The sequence below is a fragment of the Schistocerca gregaria genome, chromosome 2 (assembly GCF_023897955.1).
Source record: "Schistocerca gregaria isolate iqSchGreg1 chromosome 2, iqSchGreg1.2, whole genome shotgun sequence".
Classification (NCBI taxonomy): domain Eukaryota; kingdom Metazoa; phylum Arthropoda; class Insecta; order Orthoptera; family Acrididae; genus Schistocerca; species Schistocerca gregaria.
This window is the reverse complement of record NC_064921.1, coordinates 430,729,446-430,755,817: the sequence shown is the minus strand read 5'-3', so window position 1 is coordinate 430,755,817 and position 26,372 is coordinate 430,729,446. Positions and strand designations below refer to the sequence as shown.

Below are 26,372 nucleotides of genomic sequence, written 5' to 3'. Positions count from 1 at the left end.
AGAGAGAGAGAGAGAGAGAGAGAGAGAGAGAGAGAGAGAGAGAAGAAGAAGAAGAATGCAAAAAGCTGAAAAAGAACACCAAATGAATACAAATTATTGATAGATACTTACATGAGATTACCTAAAAACAGAAGATTGCTAATACAGAAAAAGGGTCATTAAATATAGTGAAAGACTGTTGCCAAATATGAAAGGCTGGTCCCTCAACAGGCAAGAAAAATTACTGAGGAAGTAAAAGCATGTTCACATGACAAAAGTGTGACCAGTAAGAATTATAGTTAACAAACAGAAAGAGCAAAAGAAGACACCAAAAGGCAAGCAACTGTATCAAAGGAAAATTCAGATAGGAAAACTAAAATTGTTGGCCAGTATTTACACATAATACTGCCGATACATACATATTACAGAAGCAGTGACACCATTGTCTTAGCTTTCAGAACTATTATTTCCTTCCTTGAGAAGCAGAGAGGGATAGGTTGGGAAAAGCTGAACAGGAAGGGCACTCACTCAGAACCAAGCAGGACTCTAGTGCCCAGAAGCAACGGAATAGAGAGGTCACATGTTATGCTGAGGTTTTACTACAGAGGTGGCTCACTAACATCCTTACAGATAGGAGTAAATGCATAATCTGGCACATTTTGGATGGAGTAGGGAGACAGCTTCAGAATGTTTTGTTTTGTAGCTTCCTCTCCGTCTGCTGGGGAACAGTGTTGGTGTGCCTAATGGTAAACCACTTACTGAAGGTCTTCTTTGGTGGTCAACTATGGCTTCACTTTCTATCGTGTATGCACACGTCTGTGTATGAATAAATGAGACTGTTGGAATGAGGTGAATGCAAGAAACATGATGCTGCAGGTGGCAAGAGTGGTCATCAGCCTTCTACTATACGTAATTTACAAGCAAGTGCCTTCATCCTTCATATTCACTGCTTCTCATTTGCTGCATCAACATTTTTTTTTTTTTTTTCAACATACACTGCCTTTTAGGGTTGATGTAAAGGACATAAGAAACATGGAGGCCTAACAGCTATTAGCTGTTAGTTGTAGGGGAAGAATTAAGGGACCAAAGAATGAAGTCACCAGTCCCTCATTTGCAAAACCAATTCCTAGAGAACAGTGCTGTTAGAAAGGAGTAAAAGTCATTTAAATGTTGCCATGGCATATGGGAAATAGTCGAGCGGAGACACCCAGAATACTGACAAGGTTATGATTTTTAAAAAAATGCAGAAAATATCGCAAGGGGCACCTAACACTTAATCAAGCACGTTTGTAGGGCAGAGGAACAGAGACAGATACTAGAATCCCCAAGGGTTCGTATGTGTCAAAGACACAACCTTTTGCTCTGTGGCTGACTCTCAGTTGGCATGAGATGTTCATAAACAATAATATAATACACATCCTACAAAGCACACAAAATGGAAGTCCATATAAGCCAAGAGCTTAACAAAATCAGAAAAGGCTGTGAGAAATAATACAATGAATACAAAAGGCTTATGACCAGGTGGTCAAACTGGGCAGGCACAGTCAAAACCTACTGGAGCTCAAAATATTAGGGGGAGGGGGAGGGGGGATGGGCAGGAGGGAGGCACACCTCCCATAACAGCCGAACACCTGCCCCAGTATAGTTGAAACATTAACCCTCCAGCAGGTACAACATTATTTATAACACAGACTGGCGCAAGTGGTATACTCTGTACACATGTCAAGAATAGCCCTGTTTATGCTGCCAAGGTAAACAAGTCTGAATAAGATCACAGTTTAATCTTAGTTTAACTGAACAACAATAAAACAGACTTTCATTATAAGAACTAAATCACTGTTTAATTAAACAATAAGAAAATAAACTTTGATTATGTCACGCTGTTCCCATGTACATGTGTTACCCCACATTAATGACTCATGCATTAAACAGCACTTTTGCATCATATCCTAACCAAGTGCTTATATGAATGTTAATTATCTTATACACAACTGCCTCGTTGTGGGGTTGCGCTGCTAGATCAGAATCTGGATAATTTTGCTGTTTGGATCATAATTTTTTTTTCTCATCCATTTCACTGTTTATTTTATATTACTGCTGCTCTCTTGGATGTATGACAACACAGCTTGCTGAGGCAATAATGAAGGAACAGATACCAGCTCACAGTTGTAAAACGCCAATGGAATGGTGCGTGAAAATTATTTGTAATTCATGTACTTTATACATAGGTGCACACACTCGAGGGTTAAAGCTGGAAATAAAAGGCACTCCCTTCAACTGCGTTTATCTGAATGCCGTAAGGGAGGCTGTGAGTCATTGTCATGTTGGGTATGGACACGGTGTGAGGATAGGGGTCATCTTACTGCTCAGGATAAAACCTAGTCAGAGAGTGTCTATTACGAAGTTGGGGTAATATGGAGGATTCTTTCTGGGACAAACGGGAGAACAATCGCAACAGTGGTCTCCTTGATGATACACTGTTAGCTGGAACGAGTAGCTGCAATGGATCAGAATGTCCGCACTGTGCTAGCAAGTTAGTGCCTGGCGTCACCATTAACAATTTGGCCATGTGGTCAATTTCCTGGATAAAGTGATCAGGTAGCTTGTTCTCAAGGATTCCCTTAGGGGTAGGCATCCAGAAGAAAGAGACTTTGCATGCAGTACTGCTGAGACTAGAAAGATGGTCATCAAGGCTAAATGGCACTGCAAGATAGAGAGGTCAAAATCAAGCAGTAGGTGCACTTGCTCACAGTCACTGAATACCAAAAATAAGTTGCGAGTTTACTTCTTCATGGAACAGACAGCTTTAACAAAAGCCACCAGTTTCACTGTGAAGATGCAACAGGTATATGGCAAACTGTATTGTTACTGGCCTTTAATGCATGTGAAAGTGTATTCCAATCATTTTGACATCTTTAGCACCATCAACTTCTCAGTATTCCCACAGAAAAGCAAGGATGCAACAACAGAATCTTGTGAACTGGATACATAACAGAGGCTGCATATGAATCAGCCTGTGGGAACATTTCAGAAGTTAGATATGGGAAAGTGCTCTATGAGCGCTGATAGAAAGTACCGAAGCTGAAATCATTATAGGTACGGAAAGCTGGCTGAAGCCAGAGATAAATTCTGCCAAAATTTTTACAAAGGCACAGACAGTGTTTAGAAGGGATATATTGCATGCAACCAGTGTTTGTCAGTGTTAGTAGTACTTTATCCTGTAGTGAAATAGAAGTGGATAGTTCCTGTGGATTATTATGGGTGAAGGTTATACTCAACAACCTAACTAGGTTAATAATTGGCTCCTTTTACCAACCTCCCGACTCATTAGCATTAGTGGCAGAACTGAGAGAAAATCTTGAATACAATTCACATAAATTTCCTCAGCAAGTTATAGTCTTAGTTGGAGATTTCAATTTACCAGATATAGACTGGGACACTCAGACGTTTAGGACGGGTGGTAGGGACAGAGCATCGAGTGGCATTATACTGAATGCACTATCCAAAAATTACCTCGAGCAATTAAACAGAGAACCGACTCGTGGAGATAACATCTTAGACCTACTGATAACAAACAGACCCGAACTTTTCGACTCTGTAAGTGCAGAACAGAGAATCAGTAATCATAAGGCCATTGCAGCATCCCTGAATATGGAAGTAAGCAGGAATATAAAAAAAGGGAGGAAGGTTTATCTGTTTAGCAAGAGTAATAGGAGGCAGATTGCAGACTACCTAACAGATCAAAACAAAAATTTCTGTTCCGACACTGACAATGTTGAGTGTTTATGGAAAAAGTTCAAGGCAATCGTAAAATGTGTTTTAGACAGGTACGTGCTAAGTAAAACTGTGAGCGATGGGAAAAACCAACAGTGGTTCAACAACAAATTTAGGGAACTACTGCAAAAGCAAAGAGAGCTTCACAGCAAGTTTAAACGCAGCCAAAACCTCTCAGACAAACAGAAACTAAATGATGTCAAAGTCAGCGTATGGAGGGCTATGGGTGAAGAGTTCAGTGAATTCGAAAGTAAAATTCTATGTACCGACTTGACAGAAAATTCTCGAAGTTCTGGTCTTACATTAAATCAGTGAGTGGAACGAAACAGCATATCCAGACACTCTGGGATGATAATGGCATTGAAACAGAGGAAGACACGCATAAAGATGAAATACTAAACACCTTTTTCCAAAGATGTTTCACAGAGGAAGACTGCACTGCAGTTCCTTCTCTAAATCCTCGCATGAACAAAAAAATGGCTGTCATCGAAATAAGTGTCCAAGGAATAGAAAAGCAACTGAAATCACTCAACAGAGGAAAGTTCACTGGACCTGATGGGATACCAATTCGATTCTACACAGAGTACGCGAATGAACTTGCCCCCCCCCCCCCCCCTCTCTTTTAACAGCAGTGTACCGCAAGACTCTAGAGGAATGGAAGGTTCCAAATGACTGGAAAAGAGCACAGGTAGTCCCAATTTTCAAGAAGGGTCGTCGAGCAGATGTGCAAAACTATAGGCCTATATACCTGACATCGATCTGTTGTAGAATTTTACAACCCTTTTTTGCTCGTGTATAACGTAATTTCTGGAAACCCAGAATCTACTCTGTAGGAATCAACATGGATTCCGGAAACAGCGATCATGTGAGACCCAACTCGCTTTATTTGTTCATGAGACCCAAAAAAGTAGATACCATTTTCCTTGACTTCCGGAAGGCGTTCGATACAGTTACGCACTGCAAACTGATAAACAAAGTAAGAGCCTATGGAATATCAGACCAGCTGTGTGGCTGGATTGAAGAGTTTTTAGCAAACAGAACACAGCTAGTTGTTCTCAATAGAGAGACGTCTACAGACGTTAAAATAACCTCTGTCGTGCCACAGGGGAGTGTTATGGGACCATTGCTTTTCACAATATCGGAAGTTCCACGCGGCTTTTCACAGATAATGCTGTAGTATACAGAGAAATTGTAGCATTAGAAAATTGCAGCAAAATGCAGGAAGATCTGCAGTGGATGGGCACCTGGTGCAGGGAGTGGCAACTGACCCTTAACATAGACAAATGTAATGTATTGCGAATACATAGAAAGAAGGATCATTTATTGTATGATTATGTGATAGCGGAACAAACACTGGTAGCAGTTACTTCTGTAAAATATCTGGGAGTATGTGTACGGAATGATATGAAGTGGAATGATCATATAAAATTAATTGTTGGTAAAGTAGGTGCCAGGTTGAGATTCATTGGGAGAGTCCTTAGAAAATGTAGTCCATCAACAAAGGAGGTGACTTACAAAACACTCGTTCGACCTATACTTGAGTATTGCTCATCAATGTGGGATCCGTACCAGGTTGGGTTGACAGAGAAGATCCAAAGAAGAGCGGCATGTTTTGTCACAGGGTTATTTGGTAAGCATGATAGCATTACGCCGATGTTTAGCAAACTTCAAGTGGCAGACTCTGCAAGTTAGGCCCTCTGCATTGCGGTGTAGCTTGCTGCCCATGTTTCAGATGGTGCGTTTCTGGATGAGATATAGAATATACTGCTTCCCCCTACTTATACCTCCCGAGGAGATCACGAATGTCAAATTAAAGAGATTCAAGCGAGCACAGAGGCTTTCCGGCAGTCGTTCTTCCCGCGAACCATATGCGACTGGAACAGGAAAGGGATGTAATGACAGTGGCACGTAAAGTGCCCTCTGCCACACACCGTTGGATGGCTTGAGGAGTATAAATGTAGATGTACATTTCCAAAACATTCCAATTTGAAGGTATGTCATGGGTTGATTTCCAGAGTGTTGGTACTCCTGAGAAAGAAAAAGAATGCGATAATTCAGATGGCTAGGGAATTGGGAAATAGTGATTGCATAACTGAGTAGTAGATGGTGGTATCAAAACTGCAGCGGTGGATCCCATATTCAGCCAGAAAACTATCAAAGGGGCTCAAATGAAAGGTGCTCATGATCCGACTTATCCCTCAATGATAAAATGACCAACTCTCTCAATGTCTATAGTTCTGTTGAAACATGTATCTGGTATTGGTAGTCTAGTCACCACAAGGCCAATAACCTACATTTGGAGAATGGTGCTTGAGATGTATGGTGAAGAGGGCGGAGACTATAAAGCTTATGAAGCAACTTCTTGTGTTCTCTTAGACATGGGATAGCTGTGTCATTTCACTGGTGGAGCGGCAGCCCTCAAAACAACACTGTGTGACTACACTGAAAAGCTGGTTTCCCATGATGAGCTCAGTCTGGATGGTCCATGCTGCAGCAACAAAGGTGGATGACTTGTTTTTAGCTGGGGAAAAATGAAAACCGATGGCAGAGGGGCCCAAGAGAAGGCCCACTGTTTGGCTCCTTTGAGGTGATACTTGGCAAAGCCTACAGACACAGTACTATACCAAAAGCAAAAGCCCTCAAAATAATGAGCAGGAGTAATCAGCAGATTCACAGAGTGCACAACTCCCTCAATGTCTGTGAGAAAAAGTATAACATGAAACACTGACAGACACTGTTATCCTGGACTAGTGGGGACCTGAGAGATGCAACACTAGTCTAAAAGGACCAGGCGACAAAAAGCTGCAGATAAAAATTGGCTAAGTATCTCAACATCTCCTCAGTGAAGTGCGGTTATTATGTGACAGTGCCAGGTAGTATATGCTATAACCCAGGCCACCTGAGCACTACACTTCAAATATTCTGCCAACGTTATCTGTACGGACCGACCATATGATGTGTCTTCTACTGGAGCCCTCCTCTTTATAAGCACAATGGAGCAGGCACCCACCATCATATTGTACCCTTATTTATTGTCAGCAACTGCTTGTATAGTACCTGGATTCATTAGTTAAAACTTCCGGGCTGAGAGGCAGCGGTCGATCTGTAAGACTTCCTGACATTTCGTTGCCAACTGCAGGCAACATCTGCCGAGGTGAGTCAACAACTGGCTGCCAGACCGTGGAGGTCTCGTTTATATAGAGTGCATCACCATACATCATGTGGGGCCAACTATAAGTCTTATCTCTGGCTAACATCATTATTCTCGAATGAGATTTTCACTCTGCAGCGGAGTGTGCGCTGATATGAAACTTCCTGGCAGATTAAAACTGTGTGCCCGACCGAGACTCGAACTCGGGACCTTTGCCTTTCGCGGGCAAGTGCTCTACCAACTGAGCTACCGAAGCACGACTCACGTCCGGTACTCACAGCTTTACTTCTGCCAGTATCCGTCTCCTACCTTCCAAACTTTACAGAAGCTCTTCTGCGAAACTTGCAGAACTAGCACTCCTGAAAGAAAGGATACTGCGGAGACATGGCTTAGCCACAGCCTGGGGGATGTTTCCAGAATGAGATTTTCACTCTGCAGCGGAGTGTGCGCTGATATGAAACTTCCTGGCAGATTAAAACTGTGTGCCCGACCGAGACTCGAACTCGGGACCTTTGCCTTTCGCGGGCAAGTGCTCTACCAACTGAGCTACCGAAGCACGACTCACGTCCGGTACTCACAGCTTTACTTCTGCCAGTATCCGTCTCCTACCTTCCAAACTTTACAGAAGCTCTTCTGCGAAACTTGCAGAACTAGCACTCCTGAAAGAAAGGATACTGCGGAGACATGGCTTAGCCACAGCCTGGGGGATGTTTCCAGAATGAGATTTTCACTCTGCAGCGGAGTGTGCGCTGATATGAAACTTCCTGGCAGATTAAAACTGTGTGCCCGACCGAGACTCGAACTCGGGACCTTTGCCTTTCGCGGGCAAGTGCTCTACCAACTGAGCTACCGAAGCACGACTCACGTCCGGTACTCACAGCTTTACTTCTGCCAGTATCCGTCTCCTACCTTCCAAACTTTACAGAAGCTCTTCTGCGAAACTTGCAGAACTAGCACTCCTGAAAGAAAGGATACTGCGGAGACATGGCTTAGCCACAGCCTGGGGGATGTTTCCAGAATGAGATTTTCACTCTGCAGCGGAGTGTGCGCTGATATGAAACTTCCTGGCAGATTAAAACTGTGTGCCCGACCGAGACTCGAACTCGGGACCTTTGCCTTTCGCGGGCAAGTGCTCTACCAACTGAGCTACCGAAGCAAGACTCACGTCCGGTACTCACAGCTTTACTTCTGCCAGTATCCGTCTCCTACCTTCCAAACTTTACAGAAGCTCTTCTGCGAAACTTGCAGAACTAGCACTCCTGAAAGAAAGGATACTGCGGAGACATGGCTTAGCCACAGCCTGGGGGATGTTTCCAGAATGAGATTTTCACTCTGCAGCGGAGTGTGCGCTGATATGAAACTTCCTGGCAGATTAAAACTGTGTGCCCGACCGAGACTCGAACTCGGGACCTTTGCCTTTCGCGGGCAAGTGCTCTACCAACTGAGCTACCGAAGCACGACTCACGTCCGGTACTCACAGCTTTACTTCTGCCAGTATCCGTCTCCTACCTTCCAAACTTTACAGAAGCTCTTCTGCGAAACTTGCAGAACTAGCACTCCTGAAAGAAAGGATACTGCGGAGACATGGCTTAGCCACAGCCTGGGGGATGTTTCCAGAATGAGATTTTCACTCTGCAGCGGAGTGTGCGCTGATATGAAACTTCCTGGCAGATTAAAACTGTGTGCCCGACCGAGACTCGAACTCGGGACCTTTGCCTTTCGCGGGCAAGTGCTCTACCAACTGAGCTACCGAAGCACGACTCACGTCCGGTACTCACAGCTTTACTTCTGCCAGTATCTTCTGCGAAGAGCTTCTGTAAAGTTTGGAAGGTAGGAGACGGATACTGGCAGAAGTAAAGCTGTGAGTACCGGACGTGAGTCGTGCTTCGGTAGCTCAGTTGGTAGAGCACTTGCCCGCGAAAGGCAAAGGTCCCGAGTTCGAGTCTCGGTCGGGCACACAGTTTTAATCTGCCAGGAAGTTTCATCATTATTCTCGATTGAAAGTAATCGATTGTCGCATCTTTGGCGCAAAGTCGATCACCATATCTTATCTAACTTTAAGCGTTCCTCTTTTCTATTAAAATCACGGTGGCGTTTCTGAATCTATATAGCTTCTCTATAAATGCGTGCATAATAATGCGATGTGCTGGCTAGCATGCTCGTCTCACTAACTTTTGTTTCATAATCACTGTCTTTAAAAACATGTTCTGCTACAGCTGATTTGTCGGTATGTCCCAGTCAACAGTTCCTTTTGTGTTCAGATAAGCGGGTATTGACATTTCTTCTGTTGCTCCACAGCTACATGGAATTTTATACACTCCAGGAGTTGCTAAGGATTGTCGTGCGTGTTTCTTTAACATCCACTAATATTCGTGGTGGGTCTAAAAAATGTTTCCACTTGAAACTTGGCCAGAACTTTCTCAATACGGTCCATAATATTGTGAATAAAAGGAAGAAAAGGTTTTCCAGCAGACAGTAGTTGTTGCTGAATGTTGCCAGACTCTTTTCTTCTGTGATAGAGTGCTCAATCTATGGTGTTGTCATTGTATCCATTTTTCTTAAAAGCTCTTCGCAAATGATTTAGTTCATCTCGCAAATAAACTGGCTCACAGATCTTATTAGCTCTGTCCACCAATGTTTTAATGACACCTCTCTTCTTCCTGGGATGATGCTTCGAATACTTATGAAGGTACCGGTCAGCGAGTATTCCTTTTCTATATATTTTATGCCCTAGACTCCCATCTGCTCATTTCATTACTAATAAATCCAAAAACTTAAGTTGTCCCTTACTCTCTTTCTCCATAGTAATTAATACTAGTTTGGTGCACAAAGAAATCATACAATTCCTCTTCAACATGATTCCATACCACAAAAGTGTCATCCACACACCGATACCACTTCAAAGGACTTTTACTGGTAGACTGCATCCCCTGCTGTTCAAAAACTTCCATGATAGATTAGCAACAGCTGGACTCTGGGGGCTGTCCATGGCCACTCCTTCAGTTTTTCTTCGTAAAACTCATTACATACTGGAAATGAACCATGGACAGGCAATGTCGCAACAGAGCTACTATACAAATTGGAAACATATCAGCTATGTATAAGAGCTTTGTCAACAAGAATCATTGTAAACAGGGATACCACATCAAAACTGAGAAGGATATCACCTGCTCCGACAGTAATCTCCTCCGATTTTTCAATGAAGTGCATAGAATTTTTAATGTGATAATCAGTTTTACCAATATGCGGTTGTAGCAAGGAGGTGAGATGTCTGGCCAACTCTTGAGTAGGCGATCCAATGGTCTCAATGGGACAAAAGGCTTATGTATCTTCAGTAGCCCATACAATCTAGGATGGCAAGCTTCTGTTTGCATAGATATTTTTTTATCCTCAGTAAGAATAGAAGACTTCTTTTTATTAATCAGTTGGTAGCTCCTAACACTTTCGTTCTAGGATCCTTTAGAATCCAAAAGGGCTGTCCATGGTCACTCCGGTTTGTTCGTAAAACTTATTATCTTCCTATGGTAGTCCTCAGTCTTCATCACAATGGTAACATTACTCTGATCAGCATTTAGTACAATAATATTCCTGTCCGTATTAATCTCCCATAATGTCTTCCTTTCTCCTTGCTGCTAGGTGGCTTAGCTTTACTTAGTATCACGGCTGTTTCCATTCCGATTTCATCAGCAGAATAGGGTGATAACTGACAAATCCCCACCTCTACATTAGCTACAATATCCTCTGTGGGAACCTTTGATGGAGTAATTGCAAAATTTCCTCCTTTGGAGAGAACAGGAATTTTTTCCTTACAAAATTTCCTTCCCAACAAGTTAATAACCACATGGGAATCATCTGTAACTGGTGTTTCCTGTCTGACATTCTGTAAATTCTTGAACTACTTCTGCCAATCAGAAGACACTTCTGCAATCAGTTCCATAGATCTAAATGTTAGGCTGCCCACCTTATTCATATCACAAAACTGGATTGCAGTGCTAATAAATAAATGGCGATTTAACAATTGACTGTTAGCTACCACCAGTCCTCGACGTGTTTGATGTATCTGCTCCCATAGGATCGCCACTTCCATGTGTGAATAGATACAGTTAGCTTGCACCAAGTAAAACTGTTTTCTCACATTCAAAAACTTCGGAACTGTCCCAGGCCAGTTTATCTGCAAGATGAACTAAATCATTTGTGAATGGCTTTTAAGCAAAATGGATACACTGACAACGGGATAGATTGAGCCCTCCAACCCAGATGAAAAGTTTCTGACAACACTCAGCAACAACTTCCATTTGCTTGCAATATTATGGACCATACTGGGAAAGTTCCAGCGAAGTTTCAATTTGAAACAAGCTTTAGACCCACCAAAAATATTAGTGAACATTTAAGATCAGTGAAAGACGCTTGACACTCCTTATCAACTCCTGGGGTGTATGAAATTCAGTGTAGCTGTGGGAAGGTTTATATTGGAACAATGAAAAGAAATGTCAAAACTCACTTAACCTAACACAACAGGAACTGTCAACTGGGACCTACCGACAAATCAGCTGTAGCAGAACATGTTTTTAAAGATGATGATCATGAAACAAAATTTAGTGAGATGAGCTTACTAGCCAGAACATTGCACTATTATGCACATATATAACGAAAAGAGGAAGGCTTAAAATTACATAAGATATGGCGGTTGACTTTGTACCAACAATGTTTTTTTTTCAATTATTGTTATTATTATTATGGTTTTAGGGCACAAAACCGCTATCGTAATAAGCGCCCATTCTGTGGCTCAGTGAAGGGTAAAAACCAGAAATTTAAACCAGCAGCGAAACTCAAGAAGGAGAGACACTACAAACAGAAGGAAATTTGAGAAAACTGCTGTTGAATGGGGGGGGGGGGGGGGGGTGTTTGGGTTGTTTTCCCCAAAGAGAGCTTCAAATGACTGAAACACAGGATGTGATCGGCTGAGCACACATAATCTGCTAAAAGGGAAAATATATCAGGCTACAACGGTAAACAGGTACAATGCGGATTAAAATAAGGTCACTGAAGTAAAGGGTGTCTCACCATCCACAGTTGAGAGCAGTGGGACGAAGAGTTTGAGGACTGCCACTTAAACAATGTCGATGGCTAAAAAGACAGTGCCCCTTCCAGAGTTTAGTTAAAATTACCTCCTCCTGACGACGAGGCGGGAGGAAGAGGTCCAAGCATAGGGAAGAGGTTTTATGTCCCATTATTTATTATCGGGACATGCAGACAAATGTGTGTGCACCATAAAACAGTAACACGACGACATAAAATGCTCTGTAGATTAGCAAAGGGAACCAGAGGGCCAAGGAAGAGAGACTGCAGCCTTTACCGCTATATCGGCTGCCTCGTTTCTACAGATACCAAAATGCCCTGGCATCCAGAGGAATGCCACCGAGACGCCCCCCAAGTGGAGCATGTGGAGGCAGTCCTGAATCCGGTGGACCAGAGGGTGGACGGGATAAAGAGCTTGGAGGTTGGGAAGAGAGCTGAACAAATCCAAGCTTATAACATACTGTATCCGCTTATGGTGACCGATGTATTGGACATCCTGGAGAACAGCGTAAAGCTCCGAAGTAAAAACCAAACACTGGTCAGGAAGCTGAAATCTAATAGGGGTGTCATCAACAATATAGGCACTCCCCACACCAAAGGTGGTCTTTGAGGCATCAGTGTAAATAAAGGTGGCATCCTCCACTTGTGCACATAGAGCAGCAAATGAAATATAGGGGGTGCTACTACCCTTGGGAAGCTGGCAAAGGTCACAGAGAAGGCAGGTCCGGAGGCGAAGCTAAGGTGGTACCTTAGCCTCATTTGTTGAAACTGTTTTAGGAAATTGGAAGGAAAGGGAAAGTAGCAGTTGACGGAAGCCGACTCCTGGTGGTGGTAGAGATGAAGGGTGGCCTGCATACCCTAAATTCAAGGAGGCGCCAAAAAAAAGGGCATGGGTCAGATGAGCAGACACGGAGGAGAGAAGACTAGCGTAATGACTCAGGACAGCTTGCCGATTGGATACCGGAGGTTTAGCAGTCTCAATGTAAAGAATCTCCAGCACAGTTTTCTGTCAAGCATAAGTCCCAAGAATTTGGTGACACCCGCAAACAGAAGGTCGACAGTGTTTAGCTGCAGGGGAGGCAGATAAAACTCCATAAGATACCAAAAATTTACTCAGACAGTCTTACTAGGAGAAAATAGAAAGATGGTATCAATGCTCTGTGAGTGGAGGCGACCGGGACATCCTTGAAGACATCGTTCAAGAAGGCTTGTCCATTGAGAGCTGTAGTAGATTGTAAAATCATCAACAAAGAGGGAGCCTGAGACATCGGGAAGGAGATAATCCATAACTGGATTTATGGCGATGGCAAACAGTAAAACACTTAGCACGGAGCACCCCGTTTTCTTGGGAGAAAGTACAGGAGCGAGTAGCGTCCACCCGCACCTTAAAAGTGTGCTCTGTCATAAATTCACAGATGGAAAGGGGTAGCCGAACTCAAAAGCCCCAAGAAAACAGTGTACGGAAGATACCTGACCTCCAACAGGTATCATATGCCCTCTCCAGATCAAAAAATATAGCTACCGTTTTGCATTTCCTGAGGTTCATGATATAAATGGAGAGAGCAACAAGATGGTCAACTGCGGAACAATGTTTTCGGAAACCCCATAACCCCATTGGGCAGGTTTCGGAACTCCAACCACCAGCCTAAACGACAATTTACCATACGCTTCAAAACCTTATATACACTACTCATGAGAGAGATGTGGCGAGAACTTGAGGAGAGATGTTTGTCCTTTCCAGGTTTCATAACAGGAATGCCGATAGCTACCCGCCATCTTCTGGGAAAGATACTGTCAGTCAAAAACGGACTACCATATGATAAATGCAGCAACATTTTGACGTGGATGCCATCTGGTCCCGGGGCGGAAGAGCATCCACCAAGGAATTTGCAGGCACTGGGGCAAAGGGGAGGTACAGTGTATTGAACATTCCACGGCTGTAAGAATAACTTCCGTAACATGAGTGACCCGATCGTCAATGCTGCGAAAATTGAGAGTCATCAAATGTTGCTAGAGTGGAGAAAAGTGTCCAATCCGCTTGGGAAAACTGCCAGCGTCTTGGGGTGCATAGTGGCTGTAATCAAAGGACACATGGAAAATGGTCACTTGAGTGTGTATCAGTAAGAGCAAACCATTCAAAGCACCAAGCCAGCTGAACAGTGCTGACCAAAGGTCCAAATGATAGCAGGCAGTCAAAAAAGTAGGTTCCCAAGTGTTGAGGCAAACACGATCCGCTTGGTGGAAGAGGTCAATCAATAGGGAGCCTCTCGGATAAGGACACGGAAATCCCCAAAGCGGGTGGTGGGCATTGAAGTCCCCAACCAGCAAATAGGGGGTGGGAACTGACCACGCAGGTGAAGAAGATCGGCTCTTGCCATTGGTGTGGATGATGGAATATATATCGTACAAAGTGAGAAGGTGTATCCAAAAAGGGAAAGACGTTCAGCAACAGCTTGGAAGGAACTGTTTAAGGGCATATGGTGATAATGGATAGTATCATGGAGAAGAATCATAAGTCCCCCATGCACCGGAGTGCCACCGACAGAGGGGAGATCAAACCAGACCGATTGGAAATAAGGGAAGACAAAGCGATCATGAGGACATAGCTTTGTTTCCTGAAGATAGAAGACGACCGGGGAGTAGGATCGTAAGAGGATTGACAATTCATTCCAACTGCAGCGAATTCCGTGAATATTCCAATGGATAATTGACATAGGGTGGGCAGAAAAGGGAAAAATCTCACCACAGTTGCCATCAACTCAACAACTGCTGACAGCCGGCAGTCGACGGCGTAGAGTGGCATTCTGCCAAAGGCAGAAGATCCTGATCCATAGGTTGTTTGGGGGCAGCTCCTGCTGCCAGTGATCGGCTGGTTGACTGGCCACCAGTGGTGCGTCTCGGCAACACGGAAGACGGCCGAGGGTGGCTACCGCTGAGTGGTGCCGTAGAGGAGACATGCTGTGGCGGAGGAGGAGACGAACTGTGTTTCTTGTGAGCCTTCTTGGAAGCATGACATTGGGATGTGAGAGGAGTCAATGGTTGTGAGGTCTGGGTATGTAAATGAGTAGGCTCTTTTTTGGAAGTCCAGATGTCCGATTATGGGGCCCATGGTTTAGCAGGAGCCAATGAAGGTTGAGCCTTAGAGTGAGCATGTGATAGTGGGGAGGTTGAACGAGCTACAGGTGAGATCCAAAGTCACCATGGCAACCTCCTTAGTAGGTCGAGGAGAGGCAAGGACAATGTTGTATTCACCCGCTGGGAGCACAGGGGGCTTTCTACTGGTGAATAACTCACAATCAGCAAAGGTAAACACATTTTCCTTCACTCGAATTTCCTGACTATTTTGTTCATCTTTAAAAATAGGGCACAATCACTCATACAGTTGATGCAACAAGGGGACAGAGGTGGACGATCACCTCATGGGCATCACTGCCACCAAGTAATGCATTTGTCCGTATTGGACCACCACTGGCTGGTATGATTAAACCACAGAAACTGATAGCAACAAATAGGGTTGGAGATGTAAAGGTGAACTTAAATTATCTCATAGCCTGATTTAATGTTTGATGGAAGTTGAACTCTGTCAAACATCAAAAAGAGAGCGCAGGTGGGTATCAATTCCTTTTCAACACTTTTCATGACTCGATGTACGGCCTTTATGCCCTGATCAGACATGTAATTTTGAATGTCTTCATTGGATAATCAGTCACGTGATCTTGTATAAACCACTTTGTACGGTGAATTTGAAGTATGGTGTTCGTCCACCTGGACAGGGAAGGTGTGTAGCAGTGTAGTTCGAAGAAATTTATGTGCCTGGAAGGCACCGTCTGTTTTTAACCACAAGGTGCCATTTCGTAACAGGAATAAGACTTTACAGGACCTGCAATTGCGTTGACACCTTTCTGAATAAGGAAAGGGTTGACAGTGGAAAAGTCTGGTGAGGGGGGAAGGATGGAGATGGGGGGAGGATGGGGACAGGGTGGGATGTGAAAGGGAAGCTATGCAGCCTGAAAAGGAAAGAGAACTACACTAGCTCAGGGTCCCATGCTCGCCACACACATATCCACAAAAGAGTTGCGGACCTGATTGGGGGGGGGGGGGGGGGGGGACACCAACAACGTGACAATCTATTACTTTCAATTAAGAATAATGACATTAGTCAGCAATAGACTTACAGTCAGCCCCGCGTGATGTACGGTGGTGCCCTCTATGTGCTCCACATAAATTGGACCTCCACGGCCTGGCAGCCAGTCACTGACTCACCTTGGAAGACGTTGGCCGCAGTTGGCAACAAAATGTCAAGAAGAAGTAGTTTTACGGATCGACCAAGGCCTCTCAGCCCGAAACTTTTAACTAATGAAGATGCCAGCTGCGAAAGCCTACAAGTTATGATTGGCACCTGGACTGCTTTTATGTTTGTGTCTATATTCTTAAATATTGTTTGATTGTTTGTGGAAGAAGATTAAACTTTGGATGATTATTGCCATACCGTTGTTTGTGTCTTACATTAAGACGCAGCTGGTGATAAGTGTGGTGTTCATTTTTGTGTGCTCAGTCTATTGGTTGTTCCTTACATTCTTCTGGCCATAGAGCCAGTGCTTAAATCTCTCATCGAGCAGCAGCAGCATCTTACGGTTGCTATCATGAACTTGTGAACACGCTGCCTACGCAGGAGCCAAAGCCGATGGCGTGGCCCCCATCCTTTCCCCTTTATGACAATGTGGCCGAAGACTGGGAGGCTATGTAGCTTGGGCAACACTTCCTCACCTTTGGTGTCACTGATGCAAACATGTGTAAGGCTTTGTTCCTTTCTTGGTTTTCTCCTTGGATCTACCAGTTGTTGAACCAGTTGGTCCAGCTCAAAGAACTCGTGTCACTTTTATTCAATGAAAAGTGTAGACTGTTTCAAATTACCACCATAAATGCATACATGTCATTGACCACTTTTACAGTTCTACTGTTGTCATACACAGCCCCCCAATCCTACCATGCTGGGTGACCAAACTCCCTGGCCTCGGTCACAAATGTCAGTTTGTTACTGATGCTCATCACGACTGCTATGCTCACTCTGTGGTCCGTGAGACAACCATTCAGTTGGCTCCTAACAAGGAGGCGTTTCAATTCCAACTGCAGTGCAAGTATCCACCTTTGACTGAAGTATTAAATATTGGTCAATCTTTCGAGGCATCTTGGGCTGTGGGTTATCGGTCTGATACTTGGTGTGACATCACCGTAGTGGCTCCTACTTTTAGTCATCAAGCATCAGTCAGTTCTCTGCCAGTTCTCAGGGGAGGACGATGCGGCAGGCATACAACCACAGCCTCTGCACTGTGCTGCACAGCTACATGCCAAACAACAATCAAAACAGCAACAGTAGCACACTGTGCTCCTATCTTGGCCATATTGTTTTGTGCAACATGACAGGGCCGTACATCGAGTCATGAAAAGTGTTGAAAAGGAATTGATACCCACCTGCGCTCTCTTTTTGATGTTTGACAGAGTTCAACTTCCATCCCCCCCCCCCCCCCCCAAAAAAAAATCCTCCACAAGAATGTTCCTTTTCAATGGAAGCCAACCTGCAATGCACATTTCTCCCATGATCTTATAAAAAAAAAAAAAAAAAAAAAAAAAAAAAAAACCCTAGTCCACTTACTCAGTGTGCTAACACAGATTGAATGTGCAACAACACAAAGTAGAGTAAAATTTCACGGTTTTTTATTTTTATTTATTTATTAATTTATTTTGATGAATCGTAGGCTGCGTTACTTTCCTTGCATCACTTTTACAATCTTGTTTACCACAATGTTTTAATTTCACTTCCGAATATATTCAAAATGTGTCTGTTTGCTGCTCTCTCAATGGCTGTGCAACACAAACAGCTGACACACCTTCTTCTGTTCCCATCATACATGACAGCACACTCTGACAACACTCCTCCGTGAAACACGTAAGTATGCCACTAGCCCAATTCTAGACTTTTATCTTTCCAGCACATATACTCCATGCTGTTAAGAACTTATTACAGACTACCCCTTATCAAACTCCCTTTGCTGCCCCCCCCCCCCCTTTTTTTTTTTACAGCTCAATGCCTTTCAGCACTGACTGTGACAATCCTGAAAGCACCTAGCTTCGAATTCACTGTACTCTTGACTTGTGATAGGGTTACCTTGCTGTACTGAGAAGCATTAGCAGAAATTCTGTACAGATCTTACTGTCTGCCAATGTTCAGTTACTTAATAAAACCCACCTTAACATTGATACATACCATGTCTGCTTTCAGAAACAGGGAACTCTTCGCATCTTGTACTCCACTTATGGAGGGCCACTTCTATAAAACAAATGATCAATAAGAACAATGAAAAGTAATACCTCATTAAACATCTATAAACACATAAAAGGGGAACATATCTGAGTCACAGTGCTTCAAGTTCAAATTACAATTTGGAGTTCGTAACATACAATTTTCAGTTAAAATTGTTTGTGCACACTGTCCTTATCAAGAAATAATTACCAAGAATTCATACATATTTGTAACACATAGGCGTAAGAATGGCTTGAATAAGTTCTTTCTAATACAAAAGCATTGCTTTTCCTTTATTAAAAATTTCACTTGTTCATTTTCATTTTTTATGTGACTAATAATTAAATACTCTGAAAAAAATTATTTATTATACATGTAAAAGTTATCTGTAACTTACAAATTTCCTACTTTACACAAGTATTATACATACATGCTCAACACTGCCTCTCAACCTTATATATTTTGTAACCCCTGGTATCTCATACTTCCCAATTCCTCACTTCTCTAATGTCAGCTTCAATTCAGTCTCGACAACTTTTCCAATATTTCCCACTCAGTTTTATAAGTTATTTCCCTGTGCTCTCTGAGTAATAAAAAGGTTTCTTAGGAAAACCAATTGATGCTTGTATGTTGTTATCAATATCACATAGGCTAAGATGAATACCGTGCACAATCGGACTTCTGTACAAATTTTTGTGCAGTAACGTGATCACCGTAAATAAGTGCTGTAAAATGTTTTCTGTTTTATTTGATGATGCAAGGCTACAACAGCCTACAACTTACCATACACTCAAGTGTACTGGACATATAATATTTGATGGTAAGTTTCACATCCTTTTAAATATGCTAAGGGCTGGGCAATTTCATTTGGGATCTGTGGAAGGTACATTAGCATATCTGTTCTTATTTTGTACATATTCATTGTGTATTCTTGTTTTCAGACATGTCCCACAACTGCAAGGATCTCTCCTCACTTTAGGTCAACTGGAATGAAAAGTGCATCTAATGTAATTTTGACAGACTTTTATTGTCCGTCTCCTCATTTTATTGAGCAAGTGCATCACTATATATATCTTGCAAGATATCTGTGTTATTCCAGCACAGACTACTAATCCAATGGCCAAGCATTTCAGGACAGGCTCACTACACTGGAATGTTACCAGACAAAGTACAACCTACAATAACAAAAGCACTTATATCTCTGCATATTAGCCAGACATGGAAATACTAGTTTTGATAAGTTCTAGAAGTTCACATCAAGTTATCCGAACCTCTCTGTTACATTGGATGACAACAGCATGGCTGGCTGTAAGTAGAGTGTGGAATACTAACTCGGTAAAGAAAGAAAGAAAAAAGAAGAAGGAACTTGTACAGCTTTACATTAATAGCAGTTAAATATGGTAAAGATAACTCCTTATCCCCTTCCATAAGGAGAGAGGAAAAAGCCATTCTTTACATATTATTTGTGTTTGTTTGTTTGTGTGTGTGTGTGTGGGGGGGGGGGGGGGGGGGGGGGGGCACACGAGTGCAAAAAAAATCCACTACTTCCATATTATGTATTAGACCCACAACAGTAGTTTTGGTAACTTCTTACTATTGTAGCTATTTATTTAAGAAAGATGCACTTTACAGTGCCAATGTTGACAACATTGAGACTTCAGGATGTTACAAGGCAGTCTATTGTCACAACCAAGAACAGAAATATTCATTGGTTTTACCAACTCACCACAAAACAATCATCTTTCTACGTAACACAGCCCTCAGGCTACACCACAGTTCCGGATCACCTCAATCAATGGCCACCTCAATCAATGGGTCTAATTAGGTGAAGCTGCTGAATACTTCAAAAACTACTGTGAAACATACTGGAAGAAATATGGTGATACATAGTTCAATCTAGAGCTGTAGAGATTCAACAGAAATACATGTTATGTGGACTTGTACTGGACCTTAAAGAGCCTCACAGTGCAATTTTTGTATAAACATAAATGAAGTTAAGATATTCAACAAGAAGAGGGCAAATCAGTTTTGTTATGGAAGCTACAGATCAACAAATGTTGCAGTACATCTTGTGATAATGTGTCACTACCAAACAATTTCCTGCAACAGCGACAGCTGAACCATTAAAATTTCAAAATGTCAGTAAACTACAGTCATCAGCAGAGCATCAAATAGCCTTAAAGTTCAATATACTGCACAATTAGGCCTACTCCATTACTTACTGAGTCAGATAGTACTCCAAGTGAACCTAAGTTCAGTAAAACTAAAAATATCAACCATTCTGAAATATCTGTATAATCTACAACATCGACATGCACAGCATGTGGCATTTACAAACCGCTGCACTGAAAGTAATAAAATGCTCAAAAAAAGTCACGAAAAGGGCAGCAGGATGGTACTTTCACATAGATTCCCAAATGAATACATAATAAATCCTCTAAAATGGTTTGTGTCACGAGAGGTACGCAAGGTTGCATCAAATCTAAAATGAAGCACCTATCTACCTTTTGTTTTACTATCGCACTGTGTACGATTTACAGTCTATATGAAACTGTAAACTACTTTGCAGTGCAAATACAAACGAATAAGAATTGTAAATTAGTGTGTGAATCAGAATAAAATGTACGTCTATTGGTTACTACTGCGAATAACTTTCAATGAGACACCAACAACAGCGACCGTGTGTACATATAAATTAACTGAATTTAAATATATTTCTCTCAATTTCATCAAGTACTCTCTTGGACAATTGAAAAACAAATGAACGACAAAACGTTAACTGTCATCTCACCGCCCCCAAGACATTTCGTCAATTACTTGCGATCAGTCTGCCTCTTACCCAACTGGAACTACTACTTGTAATTACCATAATGCTGCCTTTTGACGTGCTTGCTCCCAGGAGTAACTATCTCTTACGAATCCACTTACGTAGTTACAGTTATTATTTTCTGCGTATAAGCTTCCCTGTTACTTTTGTTTTACATAACGGATTATAGTCCTCGTAATCTATTTGATAATGGCTCTAGTAAACACTTATTCACTGTTCCCTCACAAAAGTTATCTGCGTACGATAGAATCCATTGCACTATTTCGAATTCCGATGTTTGCTCTTAGGTAAACAATGTGTCAGAAATGTCTTCTAGGTACGACCTATAATTATTGTTTACTGAAATAATATCTAACCTCGCCCCCACCCATCAAGGCAAATGCACTAACTAAAAGTAATTGCACATTTTGTTGCAATTACATGTGATAACATAACTGACAAAGTAATATTTAAAACCTGTCATTACAAAACTCACCTCTTTCGTGAAATTAAACATGACTGCTAATGCACAAAATCGCAGACCTTCAGTAAACAGTGCAGAGGAACAAGTAAAAATGATTCCGTGACACGCATTTTTTCCGCACACAAACACAAAATTCAAAACAAAACATAGCGCAATATTGTATCTACAATGCACATTCCTATACCATCAAAGCAGTAACCTTTACTGAACAATGTGCTTCGATAGTAGTTTATAATTGTTCTAAATCGATTGATCGAGGGAATCGCGGCAATACAATATAGGTCAGTAACAAACCATAACGTACTCATATTACGAACGTACTCTTCTTTCAGCACCACGAAAGCAAGTTATTAATGTCTGCAACTTACGACTATTTTTACAACAGAAAATTCTACATGCGTTTTATTACTCACTTCCTATGCTTTGAGAGTTCTAAAAATTATGTAGCTCGTTTGGATGAAGTTGTAAACACAGTTAATATTGTATAAGTAAATAAAGTAAGAGTTATCAACACAGTACTAAAAAGTGGTAGTGCAGATTGGATCTAGTAATGGATCAGAGAATAGAAATTGCGGATAAGCTACAATGAAGAGCAGAGTGAACGCAGTCAACAGATATAAAGCCAACACACACCACTGTAACACAAGTTCATATGCCTTCTAGTTCCGCAGATTATTTAGAGGCTGAAAAAATTCATGATGAGATTAAAGAATTTTTCAGATACTTAGGGAGACGAAAATTTAACTGTGAATGGGATTGCAAGAAAAGCAAGGGGAGTAAAAAAAGTATTAGCAGACAATTGACTGGGGGAAAGGATCGAAAGTGGAAGCCGCCTGGTAAAACAATTTAATCTCTTGGGGCAAGGCTGTATACATCGAAGAAACCAGAAGGTACCACATTACACAATGGTCAGGCAGAGATTTCGAAATCTTTTAAACTCCAGCACATTTCGAAACTGAGATTTAGACTCTGACCACAATTTAGTAGTTATGAAGTGCAGATTAAAATTAAAGAAATTGCAGAACGGTAGGAAATTAAGGAGGCTGGAGCCATATAAATTGAAAGAGTGCATTGTCAGTCGCCCAAATTGGAAAAGCACTTCGCTGGTGCCCCACAATTTGGGGTACAATAAACGCACGGAGGTTAAATCTTGGGCAGCAGCAGCTGGCTGAGACACAAGCAGCAACAGCGTAGTAATCGACTTTTTAACATTTTACGAGTTCCTAACTAAGAGCGAATTCTATAGTGTCATCTGTGTGCTTTGGAAGTTTAGTTTCTTGAGTTTTTGTGCGTTATTTTCGTATTTAATAGACACAGTTCTCATGTTTTTGTTTTCATCGGAAAGTAAACCGATTTTGTGACATATTAAAAGTTACTAATCAGGAGCGAATTATTTAGTGTTACTGGAGTGCTTTGGTAGTTCAGTTTTTGAATTTCTGTGTGTTGATCTACTTCACTGAACACAGTTCTTCCGTTTTCCTCCATGTCCACAGTAGTGTTCCAGAGCGCATGTCGATTGTCCTTGCAATGCAGTCTTCCACAGTCTATAGTATGGATAGGAACTGTGATGGCTGTGTGCGGATGCGAGATGAGTTGGTGACACATCACTCTCAACTCTAGGTTGTGATGACTTCGGTGACACAGCTTGAAACTGCAGTGGAAGATCATCACTGTTGTTGGCCAGCAGTGTGAATCCCATAGACTTCAAGCACGTCTGAGTCCGCCAATCGGCCTGCACCAATGACCAGCCCAATTACTGCTCACACTGACATTGACCATTCATGACCATTCACCTGTGGTGGAGCGGGAGGTTGGCTAGCTGTGTGGCAGGCAGCGAAACATTTCCCAGGGGACTGCACGTAAGGCCTGCCCAGTTACTCTGACAAACAGGTTCCAGGTGCCGTCTGTGGCTGGCTCTGTCCATCAGCCAGATGCAGTCACTTGCCCTGTTTGAGAGGGAACCTCTCAGGCCACAAGATCTGGACAATCACAGAAGGTGGTATTATTGGTAGTTGGGAGCTCCAATGTTAGGCACATTATGAGTGTCTTAGGGACATGGCTGCCAAGAAGGGGAAGAAAAACAATGTACATTCCATGTGCATAAGGGGTGGAGTCATTGCAGACGTGGAACAGGTCCTACCAGATGCCATGAAGAGCACAGGGTGCAGCGAACTGCAGGTGGTGGCTCAAATCGGGGCCAGTGATTTGTGTCACTTTGGATTGGAGGAGATTCTCTCTGTTTTCAAGTGGGTAACAGAAGTGGTAAAGGCTGCCAGTCTTGCTTGTGAGATGAATGCAGAATTCACCATTTAGTGCAAAGTCAACAGGACAGATTGAGGAGCTTCGGTACAGAGCCGAGTGAACGGTCTGAATCAGGGGTTCATAGGGTTCTGCGACCATGTAGGCTGCAGTTTCCTCGACTTGCGCCATAGGGTGATTGGGTTTTGGGTTCCGCTCAATAGGTCAGGAGTCCACCTCATGCAGGAGGCAGCTGCACTGGTAACAAGGGCCGTGTGCTGTGTAAAAAAAAGGGCTTCAGCCACAAAGGGTGCAGGCTGAACACAGGAAGAACGTAGATACAGGAACCATCAGCACAACAGTTGTAAATTATCGTAGCTTTGTTGGGAAGTAACAGAGCTCCAAGTGCTAATAGAAAGACTGATGCTCAAATCGTTATAGGCACTGAAAGAGGGCTAAAACCGGAGATAAGCTCAGTTGAAATTTTTTGCGAAGACCCTAATGGTGTTCCGAAAGGATAAGCTAAACACAGTTGGCGGTGGAGTGTTTGTTGATGTCAGAAATAGTTTATCTTGTCGCGAAATTGAAGTAGATAGTTCCTGTAAGTTAGTATGGGGAGAGGTCATTGTTGGCAACTGGAATAGAATAATAATAGGATTCTTTTACCGACCTCCCAGTTCAGATGATACAGTTGCTGAAAGGTTCAAAGAAAATTTGAGTATGCTGCAAACATGTAGCCGACTCATACGATTATAGTTAATGGTAACTTTAATTTATCCTCGATACATCATTAAATTCCAAGGAATGCATAAATCGTCATTCGAAACCATGCTACACGCCTTCTCTGAAAATTATTTCGAACAGTTAGTTCATGAGCTCACGCAAATAGTAAACTGTTGTGAAAACACACAAACACACTTGACCTCTCAGCAACAAGTAATCCTGAGCTAATAACGAGCATCAAAATAGGTAAAGGAATTAGTGAAGACAGGGTTATCGCAGCGAGATTGAATACAGTAACCCCCCAAATCCTTCACGAATAAAAGTGAAATATAGCTATTCAAAAAAGCAGATAAAAATTCAATTGTCGTCCTCCTGAAAGACATTTTTCACTTCTTCCAAATTAACAATGTAATTCAAAGAATTAGTATCGACATCAGTTGAGAGATTTATACCAAATAAACTAACAAACGACGAAGCTGATTCCTCTTGATACACAAAACAGGTCAGAACACTGTTGCACAAACAACGAGAAAAGAATGCTAAATTTAAGCGAACGCAAAATCTCTGAGATTGGCGATCTTTCACAGAAGCTCGAAAATTACGGCAGACATCAATATGAGATACTTATTGTGGTGTCACCCCCAGACACCACACTTGCTAGGTGGTAGCCTTTAAATCGGCCACAGTCCGTTAGTATACGTCGGACCCGCGTGTCGCCACTATCAGTGATTGCAGACCGAGCGCCGCCACACGGCAGGTCTAGAGAGACTTCCTAGCATTCGCCCTAGTTGTACAGCCGACTTTGCTAGCGTTGGTTCACTGACTAAATACGTTCCCATTTGCAGAGCGATAGTTAGAATAGCCTTCAGCTATGTCATTTGCTACGACCTAGCAAGGCGCCATATCAGTTACTATTGATATTGTAAATCATGTACAGTGAAGAGCGACGTTCATCCTTAATGGATTAAAGTTAAGTATTCCACCAGCTACGTCCGTTGTTTCTAAATTCTAATTTCATTGTTCTGTTCCAGACCTCACGCCAGCCTGCGTGAGCTAAATTGCATGCCTTTCGGCCTCCTCTAGTAACACGGTGTTGGCTCTCCTGCCAACCACAACACTTATAATAGTTTCCACAACGTAACTTTATCTTGAAACCGGGCAGAAAATCCAAAGAGATTATGGTCATATGTAAAGTATGCTAGCGGTAAGACACAGACAATGATTTCTCTGTGGGATGCCAATGGAAATACTGTCGACAACAGTGCTGCGAAAACAGAGTTACTATACACAGCCTTTCTAAATTCCTTCACCAAAAAAGACAAAACAAATATTCGTGAATTCGAATCAGGATGAACTGCCAACATGAGTAACTTAGAATTGTGAAGCAACTTAAATCGCTTAATAAAAGCTAGTCTTCTTGTCTAGACTTAAACCAGTTAGGTTCCTTTGAAAGCATGCTGATTCAATAGCTACGTACTTAACAATTGTATACAACCACTCACTCGACGAAAGAATGGTACCCAAAGATTGGGAAGTTGCACAGTTCACACCAATATTCAAGAACGACAGTAGGAGTAATTCACTAAATTACAGACCTTTATTATTAACATCGAAATGCAGCAGGGTTTTGGAATATATATTGGGTTCGAACATTACGAATTACCTTGAAGAGAACAGTCTACTGACACACAGTCAACACGGATTAGAAAATATTGTTCTTGTGAAACACAATTGGCTCTTTACACATACAAAGTGTTGAGTGCTATTGACAAGGGATTTCAAATTTATTCCATATTTCTAGATTTTCAAAAGGCTTTTGACACTGTACCTCACAAGC

At 42.3% G+C, this 26,372-nt stretch overlaps 1 protein-coding gene across 7 annotated transcripts in view; it reads right to left on the bottom strand.

The window, feature by feature from the left end:
- Window positions 1–22,102, bottom strand: part of LOC126324512 (zinc finger protein 345-like) — an 85,476-nt gene extending 63,374 nt beyond the window's left edge. The window contains exons 1-2 of one of the 7 annotated variants that reach the window (XM_049995035.1): window positions 21,988–22,102; window positions 18,249–18,311 (exon numbers count right to left, since the gene is read on the bottom strand). In XM_049995035.1, coding sequence (XP_049850992.1) covers window positions 18,249–18,251 — 3 coding nt within the window. In that variant the 5' untranslated portion in view covers window positions 18,252–18,311; window positions 21,988–22,102. Of the gene's footprint in view, window positions 1–18,248; window positions 18,312–21,586; window positions 21,857–21,987 lie in introns of those variants that run through there. The other 6 variants (XM_049995067.1, XM_049995028.1, XM_049995021.1 and 3 more) reach the window with 6 other exon arrangements.
- Window positions 22,103–26,372: the final 4,270 nt, after the last annotated feature.